Source organism: Carettochelys insculpta, chromosome 2 (assembly GCF_033958435.1).
Source record: "Carettochelys insculpta isolate YL-2023 chromosome 2, ASM3395843v1, whole genome shotgun sequence".
In the NCBI taxonomy this organism is placed as follows: domain Eukaryota; kingdom Metazoa; phylum Chordata; order Testudines; family Carettochelyidae; genus Carettochelys; species Carettochelys insculpta.
In genome coordinates, this window is record NC_134138.1 from 28,188,684 (window position 1) to 28,212,386 (window position 23,703).

The 23,703-nt window shown below is 45.2% G+C and overlaps 1 protein-coding gene across 3 annotated transcripts in view; it reads right to left on the reverse strand.

Moving 5' to 3' along the window:
• The window catches only part of COL14A1 (collagen type XIV alpha 1 chain), a 195,452-nt gene that overhangs the window by 151,545 nt on the left and 20,204 nt on the right, over window positions 1-23,703 (reverse strand). For 2 of the 3 annotated variants that reach the window (XM_074986726.1, XM_074986727.1), the window contains exons 4-5: window positions 22,540-22,683; window positions 17,676-17,768 (exon numbers count right to left, since the gene is read on the reverse strand). The exons of the other annotated variant lie outside the window; for it this stretch is intronic. In XM_074986726.1, the coding sequence (XP_074842827.1) occupies window positions 17,676-17,768; window positions 22,540-22,683 (237 nt within the window). The remainder of the gene's footprint in view (window positions 1-17,675; window positions 17,769-22,539; window positions 22,684-23,703) is intronic. 3 annotated transcript variants of the gene reach the window in all.

Genomic DNA, 23,703 nt, shown 5'->3' on the forward strand with positions numbered 1-23,703 from the left:
GATGTAAAATACCATTTAATTGGTTAACCAGTTAACCAATTAACTGGTTTTCCTTAAATTAAAGGGCTGGTCAGAAGCAGCCTCCCCAGCTGCCACTCTCCAGCCAGGCCGGAGCAATCCCTTGCCTGCAGTGAGTGGGTGACTGCTTCAGCGCCTACCAGTTATCGGTAACCAGTAAGCCTCATACATTTAGAAAGAGGCTTACCACTTCACCAGTTAACCATTAACATCCCACCTAAAGTCTTCTGCTTAAAACAACTCCTCATGGTCACGGATTCCCTGACCCCAAGTGATTCGCTGTCACCACCCAAGTGCAAAAACCCCTTTGAGAACCCAGGAATACTTATTTGGGATGTCTTCGTATAGGATAACCCCAAGCTCTTAACTTTGAGAGAGTTTGAAAGAAAAATAATTTCTTAATAGCTGGCCTTCCAGTCATAGGCAGGTGCAAAAAGAATTATCTACCTTTTAGGACACAGAAATCAGATCATAATCTTGAAAAGATGATTATATTGACAAAGAAGATGTACTTGGTAAGTATACTTGGTTGCTAGGTGTTAAAAAGCAGCTAAAAAAAGATAAGATTAAAGCACAAACAATTGTTTCCTGAGATTCAGTTTAAAAGTTACAATGTACAGATGGGTGCATAAGTCACCCAGAGAAATCCCACAAGCCAAACCCAAAATTAAAAACAAAACAAAACACCTGATTGCATCTGACTAAACATCCCCATTCTAGTCACACATCCATTGTTCCAAGATACCTCTCTAGGTATGGATTTTACTGAAAAATTCCACACCTGGTTTCTGGCTTATTCCATCTCCTCACCTCACCTTTTCTCACACAAAAGACTGCAGTTGAAGAGCCCTGCTTCAGTTAAAAAATCCCATTCTCTCTTCCCATTGTCTTACCTAGCTATCAGCCAAGATTTCCCGAAGATTTTAAGGGACCCTGGTTTTCTGGGGTTAACCCATTTAACTGAATGGATGGGACGTCTAGAAAAGGATGGCATCCATCATAGATCTTTATGGAAAAGTCTTACAGAGTTTAACATAAAATGATTGTTAAACTGATCTATACAATTAAACAGAAATAAATATTCCTCCTGTAGAATTCTGTGGGGTGGCTACCCAAATCTTATAAAAAAGGCATAATTATCTATTAAATGCTATAATATTTAGAAAGTAATTTCTATAGAATCTTACTGAGTTCACTATAATTGTGCAGTATAGCACTCTTCCATAAGGGGGCGTTCTATAATATGACAGAGACAGTGACAACTCCGAAATCTGACCGTCTTGAGTGTTGGTTCCTTTAAAAAAAAAAAAGTTCAAATTTACCAGCGTTGTCATTTCAATTAAGTCAGCCAACACTATGGAGAACACAGGAATCTGTATGTTGACCTGGTGCACAATTTGGCTCATCATTAGTTGGGTTTTGAGGGGCATTGAAAAATATAAAAATGTAGAGTCAGTAAAATCATGATTCACATGGTGGTCTGCTAGCTGGTCTTAGCAGAAAGGGTTGCTTTCCAGCATAATGCAGGGCTTGACTGGACAGCATCACCCTTGTAGATGAATACCAGCAGATGAACACGGTTGTAAGGAAAAAAAAAACAGATTCCCATCACACAATGAATTGTGCATCTGGACTTCTGGGTTTGATCCTTAATTCAGCCCTGGTTGGCTCCCTGTGCAGTTTCTATAAGTCACTTAAGACAAAGTTTGCAAGTTTGAGAGTCTAAAGAAAGGCACTTTTATAACTCACAGGCACCTAAATAAACAGTGGTACTCAGAGAGCAGAATGGTGGGAACCACACAAGAACATTGAGGCTGGGGTGCGTGGCAGAACTTTAGAACAGAGCATTCCAGCTATACGTAGCCATGACAGAGAAAGAGGATCTTTCAAAAGATCTCTGTATTGTAGACGTAACCTGTCCAAATAGTGTCTATTTCAAAATAGTATCGGAGGGGTAGCCGTGTTAGTCTGGATCTCTAACAGCAACAAAGGGTCCTGTGGCACCTTATAGACTAACAGAAAAGTTTTGAGCATGAGCTTTCGTGAGCACAGACTCACTTCATCAGATGCTGGTCTGGCTTATTTATTCTTGGCCCTCCAGATTTCCAAGACCAGCATCTGATGAAGTGAGTCTGTGCTCACGAAAGTTCATGCTCAAAACTTTTCTGTTAGTCTATAAGGTGCCACAGGACCCTTCGTTGCTATTTCAAAATAGCGATTTCAAAATAGGTATTATTCCTCCTCAATTGAGGGTTACCAATTCCCAAATAACACACCTGCTATTTCGATTTTATTTTGAAATAGTGAGTGCATAGTTTAGATGCTAGCAAAATTAGAGCAGCTTTAGCCTGGGATTTTGCTGATCTCACACAACAAACTGAGAGTGAGCTGCAGAAGAGGTGAAAAGGGAATAGCATGTTAAAGAAAGATTCATCTATCTGTTTCCCGAAGGTGGGAAACAGAAACAAAAGGCTGCTGCCCAAGAAAATGTTGGCAAATGTTACTTATTTGCATGCTTTTGAATCATTGTTGCAGCATTCTCCCATATTTCCTTCTCCTCTTATTAAAAGTTTTTGTTGGTGATACACACTCAGTGCCTTCAAGTATGGAAGAATTACCTTCCAAAGGTACCCACAATGGTATTTAGTTTTCCCAGATTCCTGGATGAGAGCTTAAGCTGGTTTTATTTTGTAATGCTAGGAGTAACCCTTAGATAGTGAATGCAGTTGTGCATGGTGCAGACAGCACCTGATAGAAGGATTACATGGTTATTAGGCTGACAGGCAGAGTTTGTATTTGATTAAGACAAAATCTGAACATCTGAAGGTTTTTTTCCTTTTACAAAATCTGTCCATATGCTATAAATCTCTCTCTATCAGAAGACATCAATAAACCATTACTGCTTGCAACTCCACTTTATTACTACTTCTTTGGAGAAGAATAAAACACTAAATATTGTGAAACTCTTAAAACAGAAACATCTGCCACAGTTTGATAGCACCTGTGTGCCCTCTAGGTATTGAGCTAAATTGGGATGTTGTACTGTAAAATTCTTAGGGGAGCAGGTTAGACGAGATAAGAGAGGTATTTTACAGGAAAGTTGATTACCCTTCCAGAATGAACTATCATCCCTATCTTCTATCTGTAGTATCTACCACATATCTAATTTTAAAACAAAAGTTCCAAATATGAGTGTTCCAGAAAAGGTGATTTTCCCAACCACGTGCTTCTAGTAGTAGCAAAACAAACTGAACTGAAGCAGGTCCCTACTGAGGATAAGTTTGCCTCCGAAGCTGCTGACCTATGGTGATCTTGCAAATTTCCTGATATATGCTGTATATGGCTTCATTCTCCAAGCTGTCATGAATATAAGACATTTCATATGCTCTATTATTTTCAATGGGTCTGCTTGTATGAGCAAAGTTATTCCTTCAAGCAAGCATTTGAAGAATTGTGCCCCTTCAGACCATCCACTGGTAGTATGAAAATAATATTAAAGAAATATAATTCAGAGTCCAGAATTAATTAAATCTTCACTAGGGCTACATCTACACTAGAGGGTTTTTTTGACAAAACAGGCATAACTTGTGGAACCTCCACACTAAAAATGCATTCTGCTGATACACTGTTAACAGAACTCAGCATGTTTGTCGACAGCTTTCTGCCTCTCCCCCACAAGGCAGAACACCTTTCTCAATAGAATCTGTTGACAAAAAAGCTGTGTGGATGCTCTGGGGGGCCCTCTGCCAACAGACAGGGCTTCTGGGTCAGAAATTAGGTGATAATGCAGAGGCATCTTTCTCCTTGTCTTGCATATTCACAGTTAAGGGACAAGAGATCCAGCCATCTTCATGAGGGAAAGACAGGGTCATCCAACCCCTCGCAGCACCAGACTGACTACCAAGTAAAGTTTTGTTCAATAGTTCCAGACTTCACCTGGCTTCGACTCCTCTAGCTTCCCACATGCAGCTGTGCATGACTGTCACAACTCTTGTGCACTGGCCAGCCCCAGCAGCACAGCAGAATTACACAGTCCTGAACATATACAGTTGTGTTGCTATGTAAGTAACAACCAAAGATTTGTGCTGTCACCTCTCTGACCAAGGCCAGGACTCTCTTTGATGGAGGCTGCTTTTTTAAAAAAAAGGTGCTTTTCGATCTTCAATAGCAAATTATCATCTCTCCTGAATATGTTGGCCAGCTAGGATACCAGCATTCATGCCATATCACAGGAGTGGGCAAAATACAGCCAATGGGCTACATCTGGGCTGCCAAGCCTTTGGTCTGGCCCATGGATCACCCCATCAGGACCCTGAGGCAGACCCCTTGCTAGCTGCAGCCCCAGGCTGCTCTATGTGCCTCTCGGAGCCACACGCTAGAGGGAGCCAGGAGACGTTGCACTCTGCCCTAGAATAGAGAGTTGAGAACTTTAACTGTTAAAGAATAACAGTAAATTATTATTGCATTTCATACATAGAATAAGAGGGAAAGTCCTTTCATGGGCTATGTTTACACTGCGGAGCTATTTTGGGATACCAAGGTATCCTGAAATAGAAACTCCATATCTAAAAAAACACATCCATTATTTCAAAATAATTTTCTAAATACTGGGCACACTATTTCAACATCCCTCTACCTCTCCTTGTGGGAGGAGTAAGGGATGCCTCAAAATAGCCCAATATTTCAAAATTTGGTGCCTGAAATAACCTGCTTTGAAACTGGCTTGAAATAGGATACACAATTTTCGTAGTGCAAATTGCATATCTTGTTTCGAGGTAAGGACATGGTGTAAGCATAGCCATGGATTCATAACTGGTTAAAAGATAGAAAACAAAGGGTAGGAAAATATGGTCAATTCAGTTTTCACAACGAAGAGAATTAACAGTGGTGTCCCCTCAGGCTGGCGGAGGGACCACTGTACAGGGATTTGTCCTATTCAACATGTTCATAAATTATCTGAGAAAAGGGATAAACAGTAAGATTACAAAATTATGCAGTCCTGAGCAGATTGCAAAAGGATCAGAAAACACCGTGTGACTGGGCAACAAAATGGCAGATAAAATTCTATGGTCTATAACAGCTGTTACCACTCAGAAAGAAATCTTAGTGCCACTGTAGATGGTTTTCTGAAAACATATCCTCACTGTTTGCAGCAGCCAAAAAATGAACAGAATGTTGGAAACTATTAAGAAAGGGATAGATAATAAGACAAAAAATATCACATTGCCTCTATATAAATCCACTCTACCTCCATATTTTGAATAATGCATGCAGATGTGATTTCCCCATCTCAAAAAAGACATATTGGAATTGAAAAAAAGATTCAGAAAATGACAACAAAAATGAATAGCTGTATGTAAAGGGGACACATAAAAGTGAGTAAGTGAGAAGCAAAAAAAAAAAAAGACCACCACAAAATCCTCCCTGATTTGGCCCTCACTTCCCTCATGCACCTGTACCATGGCCAGGAAAGTGGAGAAGGGGGTACTGAGGCTTCCTCCAGGCCAGGTTATTTCTCCTTGGGGCCCCATGTGGCACCAAAAATGGGGGCATTCAGGGTTCAGTGTACAGGAGGGGACTGCTGGGGAGCAGATATGGGGTCTGTGCAGGAAGGAGGGTTCAAGAATGGGCAGGGGGTGGAGGATCTCCTATTGGAGACTGGGCAGAAGTGGGCGGGCACAGCCCGCCCACAGCTAAAAGGCCCCTCTCACAATGAGGGGGGGCCCAGTAAAAACCACGGCCCCAAATGAATACGGGGGACAACAAAAGAGAAAACAGGGATGGGAGTGAAGGTCAAAGGTTTAAAACAAGGGAACCAGAGGGGGACACCGAGCAGAGAACCCCGGACAGCGCCCACTGCTCCCCAAAGGAATCGAGGGAGCCAGTGGACACCGCCCGAAGGAACTCTGCCTGGATTCGTGATCGAAGGGTGGAAATAGGCCCCACAGTCACAGGTGCCCCCCCTCCACCAGCCTCCTCTCCCTGGTCTTATAGATGGCCACTTTAGCCATAGCCAGGAGGAGGCTGACGAGGAGGTCCTGCAACCTGGTGGGGCCGCGGATGGGGTGTGCCAGGATGAGGAGGTGTGGGGAAAAGTGCAGCCAGGCCCTCAACAGGAGGTTCTAGAGGAGCCGGAAGAGGGGCTGCAACCTGGCGCACTCAGCGTAGATGTGCGCCAGAGTCTCCCTCACGCCGCAGAAGGGGCAAGTGTCCGGGAGGGGGGTGAACCGTGCCAAGTACACGCCCGTGCTCACCGCCCCATGGAGGATCCTCCAACCGATGTCCCCGGCGGGCCATGGGACCAAGGTGGAATAAAGGCTGGCCCACTGGGGCTCCCCACCCTCTATTGGTGGAAGGAGGTCCCGCCACTTGTGATCGGGGCAAAACACGAAGGTGGGGAAGTGGAGCGTGTGAAGCACGAGCGTGTACAGATGATGTCTGGGCTCGGTTCAGAAGGGGACCGGCTGCAAGGCGTGCAGCCGGCTGGGATGGTGAAGGGGAGGGGGACGGACAGGCTCGCGAAGCCGGGGGCCCAGGGAGAGATCCAGAGGGCCAGGAGTGGGGGAGGAGGGGTGCACCCCTCACAGGACCCAACTGAGGTAGATGTGAGTAGTAGGTGGCAAAGCGGCCTTCTCCTCCTCAAGTGCATGCTGGGGAGAGCGTAGGGTGGAGAGCCCTATGCTCCAGGCAAGCGCCGGGGCCTCCATCCAGTCTCCCCGGTCGTAGTCAAGGAGGTCTCCGACCTTGGTGAGTCCACAGAGGACCAACCTCCAGCATGCCGTGGCAGACTCTGCCACCTGCACACGGAGATGGGGGTTAGGCAGCAGGGGCTCTGCGAGGAGATCTTCCCCTGCTTGGGCCCCTAAGGACCTGGAGACCGCAAGCAGCTGCCAGGTGCAGAGGAGGTCCTGGTAGAAGGCTGGCAGCTCCGAGAGGTCACGCAAATGGCCTCTCAGAGACAAATAATGAGCTGCTGGTCGTATTGGAGCCCTCAGAAGTGACGGAGGAAAGTGTGCGCTAGCGAGCTCCACACCGGACTATCTGCACTGTTGGTGTTAAGGAGTCCCTGCAGGGCCTGGAGGCGGAAGACATGGACCTGAGTGCGTAGGCAGGTCAGGCCCTGCCCTCCCTCCTCCGGGGGGAGATGGAGAACCCCTGCAAGGACCCAGTGCAGTCCTGGCCAAAAAAACTCCAGAATTAGCTTCTGGAGTTGAACCAGGAGCTCCGGGGGTGGGACCAGGGTTTTGAGACGGTGCCAGAGCGTGGACAGGACCAACTGGTTGAGCACCAGTGCCCTCCCACACAGGGAGAGACACTGGAGCAGTCCCATCCACCTCCACAACCGCTCAGTCACCCTGCCCTCTAAACCCTGCCAGTTTTCCAGTGGAAAGGGATGTGTAGCAGATAGAAAGACACTGAGATAAAGCAGCAGACCCGCGCTCCACCGAATGGCCTGAAACGCGGGTGGGAGGCGGCCCGCCTGCCATCCAGACCCAGCCACCAGGCCAGAGCTCTTGACCCAGTTGACCCAGGTGGAGGAGGCTGCCAAGTAAACAACTTGTCAGGCCTCCAGCCGCGCCAGGTCGCCCGTGTCCTGGACCGTGAGGAGCACGTCATCGGTGTACACTGACAGGACCAGCCGTAGCCCCAGCTCCTGAAGCACCATCCCTGTCAGCCTTCGACGAAGGAGACAGAGGAAGGGCTCCATGGCCAGGGCGTAGAGCTGGCCTGAGAGCAGGCAGCCTTGTCGTACCCCTCGCCTGAAGCTGACCGGAGCGGTCAGGGTCCAGTTGAGCTTGACCATGCACTCTGAGGCAGTGTACCCGGAGAAACCCGATGAAGTGGGGTCCGAAGCCAAAGCCGAAGGCCTGCAGAGTGCCCAGGAGATACCTGTGGTCCACCCTGTCGAATGCCTTCTCCTGCTCCAAGGACAGGATGGCTAACAACAGGCCATCCCTACACCCAAGCTCCAGGAGATCCCGGACCAGATAGAGGTTATGGAAGATGGTACGGCCCGGGATGGTGTAGGTCTGGTCGGGGTGGACCACATCCTGCAGCACGGACCCCAAGCAAAGGGAGATGGCTTTGGCAATAATCTTGTAGCCCGTGCTGAGGAGCAAGATGGGATGCCAGTTCCTGAGGTCGCAGAGGTCCTCCTTTTTTGGCATCAAGGCGAGGACGGCTTGCAGCATGATAGGGGGAGGACCCCGCTTTGCAAGGACTCAGCCCAGACGCTGAGCAGGTCTGGGCTGAAGACGTCCCAAAACACATGGTAAAACTCCACGGTCAGCCCGTCCATGCCTGGGGATTTGTTGGTGGGCATGAGATGGAGGGCTTCCGAGAACTCAGCCAGTGTGAGAGGAAGCTCTAGCCGGTCCCGGTTGCCTGTGCTGACCGAGGGGAGTTGGTCCTAAAACACTCTGCAGGCGTCGGCATTGGTCGGATCGGGAAGAAAAGGGTGGCGTAGAAGGCACGGGCACTCTCGCACATCTCCACCGGATCCGTAAGAGGGGTGCCATCCTCCGCAAGCAGGCAGAGGATGTGCTTCTTGGCACCTCTCCTTTTCTCCAGGGTGTAGAAGAAGCGGGAGCCGCGATCCATCTCCCAGAGGAGCTGGATTCACGACCTCACAAAGGTCCCCCGCGCCCGAAGGTCATTGAGGGCCTGGAGCTCATCCCACTTCTCCTGGTACGTGCCACAGAGGGATGGATCCCCGAGGCTGGCGGCCAGGCGCCTCTTCAGCTCAAGAACCTCCCGCTCCAGCTGCCCTAACAGCGCATCCCTTGGGGTAGAGGATCTGTGTGGGAGATAAGATGAGTAAGTGGGCTGGGGGCAGCAATTGAGGAAGTTCAGGATTAAGCTGGAGATGAGGGGTCTGTGCAGGAGTGGGTGCAGCAACAGACCTTTTTGGCATCCCAAATACGGGACCATCTCACCAAACACAGGACAGTTGGTCACCCCATCCCCACCCAGCTTCTCTGATTGGCCAGAATTCCCACCAATCAGAGCAGTGGAAGAAGCCTCTCTGACGGCAGCACTATAATGCTGTTCCCCCAGCGGTGGGAGAGGAAGGAGAAGGAGCAGCGGTGCTGTTTCCTGCCTGCTCAGGCACAGATGTGGGCTGAATCCAGCCCTGACTTATGTGATCTGACCAGGGAGGTTCAGGACTCTACCACTCCCCCACTCCACTGAGGCCCAGATGTTGGGGAAGGAAGCCATGAGCTCAGGGTTCACATTCATGCAAGACAGATCTAGACCATGGGTCAGGTTTCCCCACCCCTGCTGTATAGGTCTTTTTTTTCCAGAGAGCTCCCAATTGTCTTTTAGTCTGAGTCAATACTACAATTAATCAGAAGAGCCAGACACTCTCCAGGATACACGTTTAAACTATTACCCATGTCGATTCTTTCAGGATGTAAAAAATCAAATATTATTTATATTATTTCTATAAATATTATTTACTGTTCCTCTAAGCTCCTAAATAAACATAGAATTATGGAATATTAGAACTGGGAGGGACCTCAAGAGGTCATCAAATCTAGTCCCCTGTCCTCGTGGCAGGACAAAGCACCATCCATATCATCCCTGTTAGCTATTTATCCAACCTGCCCTTAAATACCTCCAATTATACAGATTCTACAACCACACAACAAACATCCAAAAGAATAAGTATATGCAGTGTTCATTTCTCAGAATCCCTCAAGGAAAATGACAAAATGCCTAAATACTTTCCCACCAAAATCATGGAGTACTTTGTTTCATGTATTACCTAAACCCTGTAACCGACTATTACACCCTGGCTAGACAAACAAGATGGTTCAAGCTCCCTCTAGTGAGTATGCTACATTCCTGCCTCCTCCTCCTCCTCCTCCCCCTCCCCCCACCCCACAAGGCACACTGTGAATTTCTGTTACATACTACATGCTTGAAACTACATGAACTACATTGTTAAGGTTGCAAAGTTACTTTGGAAATGTCAGAATTCAGGTTACCCATGCGATATGATGCAGGGTTTAAAAAAAATCACAGAAGTGCTGGAATTGCAAGGGATTTTAAAGGGAACTGCAGCTGTCAAGTCTCTCTCTCCTTGTTATTTGACAATAGGGTCTGCTTAAGGAACAAGAAGCAGTCAGGTAGTGGAGACTTACTGGCATCTGGAGAGTAGACATTTAATATAGAATTAGGAACAGAAGTAATCTATTCCCTGTTCAGCTGACTGACTGGCAGAGTGACTGGTTTGCATTCTTCCCTAATTAATGCTCTACTTCAACCCTCCATTGTTTTCCAATGCCAAATGCATGATGAGGCAGTAGATACAGTAGAACTTCAGAGCTATGAACACCACAATTACGTGCTGATCACTCATCCACACAAGTCATTTGGAATTGGAAGTACTCAATCAAGCAGCCACGGAGACAAAAAAACAAAGAAAGCAAATGTAGTACAGTACTGCATTAAATATGAGTTACTAAAAGAAATAATGTTTTTTAAAAATTGAGAATGAAACAATATCATTTCTGCACTTGTTTTATTGAAATTAAGATGGTTAAATGCAGCATTTTCCTTCTGCATAGTAAAATTTCAAAGCTGTATTAAGTCAATGTTGCAAAAATGCAAACTTTTGTAAAAATGTAACATTTTGTTCAGAGTTACCAACAGCCGCCATTCCCAACATATGCTTAACTCTGAGATTCTATTGTACATTAAAATTTGCCAATACTGGGACAGGATGGACTATATTGATTAGACAGTCCTGTTTTACGTGTCATCTTGTAAAGTTCAAGATCACTGTACACAGTACTAACAGAAAGTTCCATTTGCAGTCTGAATATATGAGTATGGCACAGTCTAGTACAGAATTCTGAGTATATTGCACAAAGCATCAAATTCTGTATACGTTTACTGTGTAAGACTCCCACTGAAGACAGTGACAATGTATTAATTGTTCAAGTAAAGTCTGCAGAATTTGACCTCTACTAAAGAAAAACAAATTCATAAGTAGCAACCTAGGAGAATGCATAATGAAGGCAAAAGCATAATTTAAACTGAAATAAATATATAGCAACTGAATGTGATATGGTAAGAAAGAGCTTCGTAACACACATAAATATTTTAAAATAATTTTATCATACTCATGATGTTGTATTTGACTTTTCATCATTTTATAAGCAACTTCTGAATAAAATGCAGGCCAGGTTTTCCTACTGCTCACACTAGCACTGAAAGAAATTTTTCAGTCAAAACCATTTTTCCCACCATAAAAATAATAAAGATTAGAGTCAGACAAAATATTCCTCAAATATTTGTCAATTTGCATGAATCATTTTGCGAAACTGAAACAAAATTGTGAAAAAACATATGTGTTCTAATTTTTTTATTCAAAACTACTTTGTTTAGAAATTTAATGTTTTTTTCCCCCTGAAACAGTTATTCCATGTCTTTGGCATGGGCCCTTCATTTCTAAAGAGTTTTTGATATAACGACTGCACTATTTTGGCATCTCTGTATTTCTCATAGCAGGCGGTATAAGGGATGCCTCAACATAACACACTATTTCACCATTTGGTGTTGTTTAGATAGCATCAAATGCCGAAATAGCCTATTGCGAACTACACTTGACATAAGCTATACAATTTGTATAGTGCAAAGTGCATAGCTTATTTCAAGTCTAGACTGCCATGCGGACATAGCCTGTGAGAGGTAAATCTGGCCTGTGTCTTAGTTTCTTTCTAACAGATTGAATGAAATAATTGAAGAACTCAGAAAACCTTTTTGAAGAGAAAAGGACACAGATCTCTCTGAGAGTCTCTGAGCCATTGAACTGACAGTGACAAACAGTTATGGGGGAGACGGGAGTCAGAAAAAAATGAAAATATCTGAGGAAATTTAGAACATATTAACTCCTTTTCTTGCACAGAAAGGACTTTGTCCATGTACCATCTGGAGAACTGACCACATACAATTGCTGGAAGGTGACTGGGCGGAAAAAGCTGAGATTTTCTTCAGTGTATTTGGAGAGAGAGAGAGATAGGGTTCCTGACACATTAATGTAAGTGTGAAGTAGTTATCAGGTTTAAAGCTGGCCAAGCCTGGAGAATGAAAAAGGATAATCAGGAAGTTGCAAGTGGCTATACAGAAAAAAAATGAGGTTTGTGTAAACCAAAATAGTGATTTGTGTGATCAGTGTATTTTAAAATTAAGTTCTAAGAGGTTCAGGACCACCGACAGGGTCAGGGATGCAAAGGGGGAAGTTGCCATTGGGCCCTTTTAAAATACAGTAGACCCTCAACTTACATGAGGGTTGAGTTCCCACGCATCCTCGCGTAACCCAAATTTTGCGTCCGGGGAAGCAGCAGGAGCACCTGGAGCTCCTTTTTGAAATGTAAGTCCTGGGGCTTCGTGGGGGTGGGGAGTTGGGGAGGGTTAAGCCTGACAGTGGGCAGGGGCCATGGGAGAGGGGCAAAGGGGTTAAGCCTGGTGTGGGTTAGGGCTGCAGGGGAGCAGGGGTTGAACTGGAGTCATGTGTGGAGGGCTTGAAAAGGGGCCAGGAGTGCCTGTGGCTGCCGCTTCCCCAGGGCAGGAAGCACCCTCAGCTGCCACTTCCCTGGGGCTCCAGGGGTGGGAGCACCCACGGCTGCCACTTCCCCACAGCTCTGGGCACAGAGTGGCTGCGGCTGCTGTTTCCCAAGGGTTTGGTGCAGCCAGAAGGAGCCACCCCTGCGGTGGAGGGTGAACTGGAGCCGTGAGTGGGTGGTGAGCAGGGCAGGAGGGCTGACCTGCGGCCACGCAGGCCCAGGGGGGGTTGAGCCAGGGCCAGGAGTGGGGAGGGTGATTTTGAGCTGTGCTTTACTCACGTTAATGTGAATTAGGTACAACTCAAAATCATGCATTTTGAGGGTTTACGGAACTGTGGCAGCACTGCCCCAGCTGCACACAGCTGTGAGGGAGCGTGGGGGAGGGCAGCCTGACAATCCAGATGGCACTGAGGGCTGGTTCCCCTTGGCCCTGCTCTTTCCGATCTTGGCCCCACCCCTTTGGGGGCACAGAGCCTGGCCCCTCTCCCACCTTGCCCTGGGGCCGCAGCAGCTATCAGTGCCACTAGATAGGTGTATAGTAGTGGATATACATTACAGATGTACCTGGGATGGGAATATCCTGGAGAGAGGCAGTGGGGGTGAGGGCACCAGATACATTTGAAAATATTTATCTGGACAGGAAAGGAAAAAATCTGCCTTTGCTGAAGAGTTGTAATCTAGGTTACTGAAACTGCTGTGGGAATTATTGGCTGTTAATATTCAACAATCTAAAAACTGATGGGAACCAGAGAGGGTAACAGTTCAGGGCCTTGAGTTCTTTCTTTCTGGAACAATTAGAGTTGATAGTTGTTCTGGATGCCTGCATTAAAGAGCTCAGACCTGCACTCCTTACTGAGGGACAATGCCCCTTTAAGTCAAAAGCCATGTCTGTAAATCAGGGTTGCAGAATCGCGGGTGAGGTGCTGACCCTGCTGAAGACAGTGTTAGCTCCTTCCTGTGCCAGCTGCCTAATCTAGTGTAAGGGGGAGAAAGGGACATGACCAGAGCCATGTACCGTGAAGCTCCACTACATCTGATACTCCACTGACATGTATTCTAGAGGTGGAGTTGGAATGGCAGAGTGTGTACAGTTTAGATAACATTATTCTTACTGCATGGATGGAACATTCTAAATTCACTTCTATCCTATATATACATTTTGCCACAGATGCACTCATACGCTACTTATAAGGTTCTTGCTAAGGCTCTAGTCCCTCTCCCATTAAAGTCAATTGGCCTGAATCACCACTACTTTAAATAAAAACTTCATCTGTACAAAGTGAAGGTCTGCTCCAGGTTTAAGCCAGTGAAGAATCCATCCCAATGGCATCTTTATATTGATTTAAATGGGGTTGGATTGTGAATGGAACTGTGTAACATAAGTAAAATCTGAAATCCCTCCCCACCCCCAAAAAGCAACAAATAGCACAAAAAGGTGAGATATGTTGAAGTTTTATTTCACTGCAGCACACAGCTTTTCACAGAAAACTTCTGAATTGCTTCAGAGCACATGGCATGCTTCCATTTTGGTATTCAGTAATAACCATCTGTATTTACATGGAATATAAAGAAAAGCACCAAAGCACGTTTTGAAGTTAAAAGATTTTAAAAATAAAAAGACTGAATCATGACTTGGAGAGGCAACAGACCACAATTTTATTGTGTCAACTTAATCCCCTTTCTCTGTGCTTTTCAGACAGACTTACTTCTGCCTCTATTTCTTGTCTCCCTGAAAGGTGTTCCAGATCCCCTACTGAAATCTGGCTTAAGCACATTCTCTTTCTGTGCCAATTCATTACTTTATTCAAATATTATTAATGGCCCAGCTTCTTCTCCAAGGCCTTTTTCTCTTTTTAAGCCTCTAAACAATTACATTTTCCTTCTCCAGCCCTCTCATTTGCCCCTCCTCAAATATTCTCCCAAATACTAAATCAGATCATCTTCATCCAGGTTACATCAGCAATGCAGTTTATAGTTTACAGCACAGTACTTGCTAGTGAACATCTTTCCAGAAAATTCTTTCCGGTAAACTTCTTTGCACACTGTACCAAACATGAAGACTTAGTGGCACTTGTGTACAAACAAAAGGAAATGGTATTAACTTGCACAGTGTTAAATAGCAGTGGTTCTCAAACTTTTTGGCCCACAGTCCACCACGCACAATGCAAACCTTTCTGTGGACCATCAGCCAACCACCCATGATGATAAAATGCCTTTGCTTATCTCTAAATATCTTAAATACTATATTATTCATATTAAGCTACAGGAGCTTATAATTAAAAGGGCGCATATAACTGGTAAGAAAGGAAATACATTAAAAGCTATGTTATCCAGCACCTGGATAATTGGCATGCTTGGTTAAGTGGCACTCCTGGCTGAGGGCAGTTGCCCAGCCGGGACCCAGTTTAAAAAAAAACTTGCAGAAGGGCTCTACTTAACTAACCAGAAAATGTAATTATCCAGCAACCCCTGTTTCCCAGGAATGCCAGATAATCAAGCTTCGCCTGCATTATTAGTCAATATCAAAATAATTAAACAGATTAAGTGCTTTAACTTTATCATGTCAGTTTACCAAACTTTGTTTTAGATCAAGTAAAATTTTTATTTATGTCCAAAACAAAAGGTTCCAATGTTGTCTTTAATTATGGCAGGGGCCACACAAGTGAGAGGCACTCCCTGTCCCTGCCAAACAGCTTCCAAGCACAGTGACCCAAGCACAGCCTCTCAGAATTGCAGACAATGGCTACGTCTACACGTGCCCCAAATTTCGAAATGGCCATGCAAATGGCCATTTCGAAGTTTACTAATGAAGCGCTGAAATGCATATTCAGTTTACTAATGAAGTGCATATTCAGCGCTTCATTAGCATGCGGGCGGCAGCAGCGCTTCGAAATTGACGCGCCTTGCCGCCGCGCGGCGCATCCAGACGGGGCTCCTTTTCGAAAGGAAACCACCTACTTCGAAGTCCCCTTATTCCCATGAGCTGATGGGAATAAGGGGACTTCGAAATAGGCGGGGCCCTTTCGAAAAGGAGCCCCGTCTAGACGCGCCGCGCGGCGGCAAGGCGCGTCAATTTCGAAGCGCTGCTGCCGCCCGCATGTGCATTTCAGCGCTTCATTAGTAAACTTCGAAATGGCCATGCAATGGCCATTTCGAAGTTTGGGGCACGTGTAAACGTAGCCAATGAGAGCAGTAGCGGAAAAGCCTCCAGGCAGTGCATCCATGCACTGCTGTCACCCCAGCTGTGGGAGGAGGATGGCAGCACTCAGAGCCATTTGCTCCCCACACAACGTGGATCGGGTGAGGTTTGGGGCTTTCTTCCCCACACCCCAAGCAGGAACCCAGTGCTGGTTCTCCAGCCTTGAAGGATGGGAGGCTGGAGTGCCACTGCAAACTCCCTGCTGTGGGGAGAAGGAAGAGGGGGTGAGCCCTGAGCCCATCGCCTATTTGCAAGGCAGCTGTGGATCACAAGTGGTTTACGGATCACAGTTTGAAAAACAGTGACATACAGGGTATAATCCAAAGCCCATTAACTTCAATGAACTTTGAGCTAATAATATAATGCTTGTATTACCAGGGTACAGTAAACTCCCAAAATGCGTGAGTTCAAGCTGTGCTTAACTTGCGTTAATATGAGTTAAGTGCAACTCGAAGCTGCTCTGTAGCTGTCTGCTCCCCCAGCTCCCACAGGTGTGGGAAGCCGAGTGGGCAGCTGTGGCCATGTAGCTTCTCCCCAGCTTCCCCCAGGTAGAAGAAGCCACGCCGCCAAGGCTGTCTGCCAGCCTGGCTTCCCCCAGCTGGAGGAAGCTGGGGAGAAGCTGAGCCTGGCTCCCAGAATGTCAGGGAGCTGGGGACCAGTAGGCAGTCTGGCTCCCAGCTCCCCTCCGCTCGCGTGAGCTGGAAAACCGACCAGCAGCAGTAACGGTCAGTTTCCCAGCTACCACAAGTGGAGGGGAGCTGGGAGCCAGGCTGCCGCCTGGTTCTCAGCTCCCTGCCTCACTGTGGGAGCCACGAAACTGACCAGCACTGGTGCTGATCAGTTTCTCAGCTCTGGCAAGCAGAGGGGAGCCAATAAACTGACATGGACTATTGCCGTTGTCAGTTTCCTGGCTCTCGCACATTACGCAGGAAATTTGACTTATGTTGGGGCTGCGAGAATGCAACCCCTTCGTAAGTCAAGGGTCTACTGTATAGAATAAAATAGCACTGGAATCTGAGAGTCTTGAATCAGTCTATTTATTGCAGAAAGATTATTTGAGGTCATATCAAGCTCTTCTTGCTCCTGCTTGTTCTCCATGTCACAGGTGCGAACGGGAATAATTGCCCTCAGGTTATTTTAAGAATTCAGAACCAACAGAAAGATATGGTATATGTTAAATGCAGAATGGATTTTCTTTTATGTACAGTCTAGCACAGTCACATTAAGCTCGAAGTTTGTTAAGTTTGTTTCTACTAATCTGTAAAGAATCTCTCTCTCTCTCTTTCACACCCATACACACACACAAACAAAATCAAAACATATAAAATAAAATTTATGTAACTATGCATAACTTCCTGATTTTTGCATACATATGTCTGCTCTATGCAGGTGTTTACATGTATTAGATAGACATTGTACATAAAAATTGGGTAGTTACACAATGTAATAAAATATGCTGATTTCATACCAGTTCCAAGTCTGAAACTCATATTTAATTCTGCCATTATCTTATATATATTATGTTGTCTAGTGAACAATCAATGGATGTGTAGAAATCAGGAAAGACAATGTGTTTATACTTTCAATTATTTTTCATGCTTTTTAATTTTAAAACTGTTTAAAGCTGAAAAATAGAAAAGCAAAGTAAACTAAAGAAAACTTTCTTTTAGCTAATTAAATCCAGGGTAAAGAAAATTGACTTTTACTTATTTAATTGCTATAATTGTCATCAATGCAATTAAATGCCTATAATTAACTTGGAAAACAAGTAAGAAAAACTCTTCACTTCACTGTAATAAGGAAATTGGTCCACATAATGGCAGAGGTATATATTTAACTGCTTATTAATGACATTATAAAATCATATATTTTGACAATCTGACCTGTTGATGGAGATGGTTTACTTCCATCTCTACCTTCTGTGCCCTTGACCTTCAATTTACTTGATGTTACCTTCTTTCTTTCTAGATCTTTAACTACAAAGATAAAAGGGAATGTGTCAGACTGGGAAAATGTCAGTTAAATGTACTATATTCCTCCCTCACACCAGAATCTTCATGCAACATTTGTACAATCTGCTTAGGCAGCAAAAGGCAACTGGGTTGTTTTTTTTTTTCTAGTCTCAAGTGTGTTCTTGGTGGGTATTTGTCCTCATCCCACCAACACCACAAAGTTTGACAAAAGTGACTCCTTACTCCAGCACACACACATCAGCAACCAGGCCAACAGCCACCATGGATACTGGGACAAGGCATGCGAAAGGGCTCCGTGCCCCAGAAAGGGTGAGGCAGGGGGGCACAACTGAGAGCATGTATCAGAGAGGTAGCCAGGTTAGTCTGTATCTTCAAAAACAACAAGAAGTCCTGTGGCACCTTATAGACCAACAGATATTTTGGAGCATGAGCTTCCGTGGGCAAAGACCCACTTCCTCAGATGCATGAGTGCTGGGGTTTCTGAGGAGGATTTAAAGAGGGAGTATCAGTCAAGGGGAGGGCCAGAGTTGACAAGGTCTATTTGGTCACAGAGGATGAGGCCCATTATCAGCAGTTAATGTGGAGTTCTGAACACCAAAAGAATAAAAATTAAGCCAATTCATTCAGGGGGATGCAGCCCATTATCAGTAGCTAATGTGGAGGTGTGAACATCAAGAGCAGAGAAACTGCTTTTGTAATGGTTTTTGTAATGACTGAGAGCAGTCAGCCCTTAGAACTGCCCAGACCATGGCATGCCCATTCCTCCAGCCCTCAGAGCTGCACAGAGCCATGCTCTGGCGGCAAGTCAAGGGGCCTGGGGCTCTGACCACCACCAGGGCTGCAGCAGCAGCAACAGTGGCTGGGAACTCCAGGGCCCTTTGAATTCCTGGGCCCTGAGGCAATTGCCCCCTTTGGCCCGCATATTGTAGGCCTGCCAATTAGCATTAGAACCTAAGTTGAGGAGAGCCTTTGCTGATAGAAAAATCTCACCACAGGAAAGACATGGAAGGGCAAATCTCCCGCCTGATCAGCCCAGAAAATTGACAAGACTGGCTGGGTTGGAAATGGATCAGGAAGACAGAATTTGTCTTCAGTCCCTGCCCCATGGTGAATACACGCCAGCTGCTATATCCTTCATGAAGGTGCAGCTTAGAGCTCATGAATAGGGTTTCCTCCTCCCTTCTCTCTTCAGGGCACCACACACTCTCACAGGAGTAGGGCAGGTCCATATTTCAGACTCAAGTGAAGGTAGAAAGGACATAATATATTCCCTGTTTATCAGAGCTGAGACCAGAGATATCAAGTGATTCACCCACATTCCCAGAGGATGCTCGAAACAGAGCCAGTAATTAAACACAGATGTGGTGAGTCACAGTCCAGTTTATAAACACAAGACCTTTCTTCCAGTCTCTGAAAGCTCAGAAAGGCCAATAGCCACTGCATGCTCTGGGGCAAGGTGAGAGCAGGGCCGAGCTCCGCACTCCCAGAAGACCAATGGTGAAAGAGGTGGGGCCTAGGCCAATCAGCCCTTAATGCTGCCTGGACCGTGGCATTGCCTCCCCCAGCCCACCCCATGGCTGTGGAGAGTGGTGGAGCAGCACTGCCTTGCCACTTGAAAGGGGCCAAGAGCTCCAGCCGCTGCCAAAGAAATATCAGGCCCTGCGGCTACTGCCTTTTTTGCCCTACCCCCTTCATTGGTGGGCCTGACAGTGCTGCACAGAAAGTAAGGGGGACACAAATCTCCCTTCTATAGTGTTGAAACCCACTTTGCAGGTCCAAGTGTGTGTGGATTGTTGTTGGTAAGATGAGCAGCCTTTGCATGACTCTCCTACCCCCACCCCAGAGCAGATGGCAGGCATGTGCATGACTGTTGGGAGAAATAACTGGAGTTTTGGCTTCTTTCCCAGCACACACTGGCCAACAAAGCTATGTGGGGGCAGAGAAGGGGAGCTATCAATACCAATAGCAGGTTACTAACCCCCCAAGCAAAGTGGGAGAATTGTAATTCAGAGAAAATTCTCTCCTTTGCCTGCTCTTGGAGCAGTGAACCCACATTCTACTGCTTACTCAGGCACATGGAGAGCATCGTGAGCTAGTCCATGATTAGGGTACAGCCCTTGAAGTGCAGGTGTCTCTTCCAGCTTGTCATTTCCAGACATACGTGTGCTACCTTTAACTGAGCTAAACCACTGAAAATAGATGCGTAGCTGCAGCGGCACAGGCAGTGAAGTGAGACACACACCGCTAAGTGTGTAGAGTCCCAAGCAAGATTGTACTAAGGGTGACTATCCCAAACTGCCTCCTGCTCTGCCCTGGCCACTCTTCTATTTTCAGCATGGTGCATCAATCAAAATGAGTGTGAGTCCACATATTTGAGCCTGAAATTACACCTCCAGCTCAAAGGGAAGACATACCCTAGGAGTCTTATTCAGAATTCTGGACTCACAGATTAGCCAGCCAAATCTTGCAATGAAGTGAAAGGGAGTTTTTGCCAGGATCAAACAAGACTAAACAAAAACCAAAAAAGGTGAGAGAAGGGACTTCATGATTTGGTCAACTGCGAGTGGTGTGTGAGTAAGCTCATAAAATGGTGTGCACCTGTAAGGACCTGCTGACTGGTTTCAATAGCCACTGACTCCAGTAGCTTTTGAAGATGCCCACGCACAAGACACATCTCCAAGTGGTCAACAGGGCCCCAACATGAAAGACTTCTCATTATAAGGCAGGTAAAAAAGCAAAGTAATTCTGGCCAGTAGCTGATCATTCTTCTACTAATGCTACCCCTATGGAGTTGAAGACACTGTTAAAATATAGCCTCTACAAAACTTTAAAAGACAAAAAAAATCATTCACATATTTGCACAATGAGCAAATTGAATGTATCAATCTACCTCTTCAGGACAAATTTTATACCTTTTTATTCTACTGTAATTAGTAAGCTATCACATAAGAATTGTAAACCTGATCATGTAAAACAAAATATAATTATCCTAAAGATAACAAACTACTGCAAGCTGTTAAGATTTCTGTAGGCTGGGGTAGGGAGAGCTTTGTACATTAGCTATAAGTCAGAGTTTAAAATGCTGATGTGTTCGGTGTCCTGCAAGTCCCTTGTGATTTTACTCTGGCTCTCTCTTCCCTTCCCCAAAGGTGTCTTGGAATAGTTTAATTTTCCACTGATCCAAGATTTAGTCATCAATTTGTCATGGGAGGGAAGAAAAAGCCAGAAAAAATGTGCTATATAAAAAAAAGACTTGCATACACTTTGTATCTGGTTTCATTCATATGGTCGTCGTACTGTCAAATGGGATCCAAGTCTCACTACAGCCAATGAAAACATGTTGCAGCTAAAGAAACAACACGTAAAATAGAATATATCTCCAACATTCTAAAAATCAATTTGCCAGCTCTGCGTTTGCTGTGGAATGCAGCCAGTTACAAACAATCACAGCTAATGCTTCAGAAGCTTGAGTAGACCATTCCATAGGTTTCTCTTTAGTGCTAAGTGGTTTTGTGGGTTTTGAAGCAGTGGTATTGCAACAGTAAATATAGGAACGGGGCAGGGAGAGGGGAATGCTAGCAGGACTTGACATGGACTCTACATCAAGTAATCAGCACTTGTTAACACGAGGTTGATAGACTAGGAGGGTGGTCTAGACATTAAGGCAGTGGTTGGCGAACCCGTCACACAGGAACCTGAGATACAAGCATCTCAGATATTAAAAATTCTCACGGTGTTTTGTAGGAAGGGAATTCAGGAAAAATTACTTCCCTGCATCCAGGCTCTTTTTTCTTACAGGCCACATCTGTCCTGTTCTGTCTTTAAGTGAGTTCCAAGAGGGCTTGGCTACATTTAAAACGGTGCAGCTGCTGCCATTGCACTTTACATATTCACTGCCTATGCCACTGTGGGAGTTCTCCAGCACAGGTTCTCCACCTCCCTGAGAGGTGGTAGCTAGTTAGACAGGAGAATTCTGCCATTGATCCAGCACTGTCTACATGAGGGATTAGATCAGTTTCCCTTCATCACGTAAAGGCACAGATCATTCACACCCCTCAGAGAGATACACTAACCTAATTTCCTAGTTTATATAAAGCCTGAGATATAAATTAGGCCAAAATCAACACACCCTCAGACAGAACACATTTATCCTTTTTCACTATGTATCTGTTTGGGTTTTGTAAAATCATTTGCTGAACATATTAGGCCAGATTCTCAACTAGTATAAAATGGTGCAGCTCCAATAAAGTTGACAGAGCTATGCTGACTTACATGAGCTGCACATCTGGCCTATTACAAGTTTAAAGGTTTAAGACCTCCCTGTGGCTTCCCTCACCCCAATCTAAGAATTTTACTGGAAATCCGTGAAAGGGGGAAGAAATGAAAAAGCTAAAGTACATGATTTCATATTCCATTCATTTCCTCTCACTCACATTCCCTTTCTATAAGACGTGCTATTTTCACAATGGCAAGGAGAAAATTAGACACATTGGACTATTAACATATCGTTTAGTTTAGAATCACTGCTACTAAGATCTTTTGCATTATGTCTGATAAATCCAGACTGAGTATTATCAGATGCACTTCACTGAGGTCAACAGACTTGCACCCTTCTACACCTGCCTGAACTCAGCTCTTTGTTCTCTATTGATTTAAGTATTCATGACATGCTCATCTCTGTGGTATCTGCGTACAATACAAATGTATAGATTGAAGGGGTATTTGGTAAGATGGTGCTGAATATGAGATATGATATAGGCAGGTAGACACATACTTCTGAACTGCCCTTGTGCTGCCTTGCTCTCTTGGTCTTTATTATATGCAATAATCTGAACTGCATAGCTTTGATCTGGAATAAGACCTTGAACAATTGCTTTGTTTGCACTGTTCTGAAGAGTTAGTTGATTGGTTTTTCCACCTGCAATGAAACAAAAAGAGAGATGATTAGTGGCCTAGTATAAATAGTGAATGCTATCATAACAAGGTAAAAGTCTACATTTTAAACCACTTAAATACATACGTAAACTACATTAGGTACAGTAACAACCTAAGTCCAGTCACTCATCACTGGTGGCCCGTTCCAAACCCATCTTCCTTTGGAATGACACTGAGACAGGGCCATAGGGCATTCCAGAAAAGCAGGGAGCCAATGAGAAGACATAATGTGACCTTAAAAGGGTGGTCCCATGGAATGTAAAACTGTCCAAGACTGAACATGAATAACAGGTAAGATCCTGGTTAAGTACAACACATGGAAGCACACCCACCCACAAAAGAACAGACTTCAGAAAATGGAAGTCCTGGAGAGGGGACAAAATGAGATGCACACAAGAGTTGCATACAGCAAATTAGGTCACCTGAACTAGCAGATACTTCTGTGGGAATTGGTCTGTCCAGGGAGCAGTCAGGAGACTCATCCCCAGTTGGGAATGGGGCCATGAAATGAGAGGCTAGAGGAATAGAACGTCATGGGTAGATCATGGTTAGGAGTGAAAGGAGATGGCCAGAAGGCCTCGCAGACATCAGCAGCATCCAGCTGGCAAAACTGTAGGTGAAGGAGGAAGCAGTCCATAACCTCAAAACCTTAAAAACCAATTTTCAGCATGACTCACCTGGCATATCTGAGTCTCCCACTATCAGTGGCTGGGTGCAAGCTCTCTGCAAATGATTTGGGGTCAGTTTCTAACTTTTTAAAATACTTAGATAACAGCCCTCGAAGGACATAATAAAAGAGCTTCCTTAGTTATTAAGTTTTATCACAGCTCTCCTGGGTGACCTCACAGATGGATCTGCCAACAGTGGGAAAGCACAACAGCAAATACCTCCAAAGCCTCATTAAAGATCTTATTTGGATGACTGAGATCTTGGGAGAGCCAATCCCTGTGTATGCACTTCTACACACGCCATACAGTCATATGACATCATTTTCAAACAACTA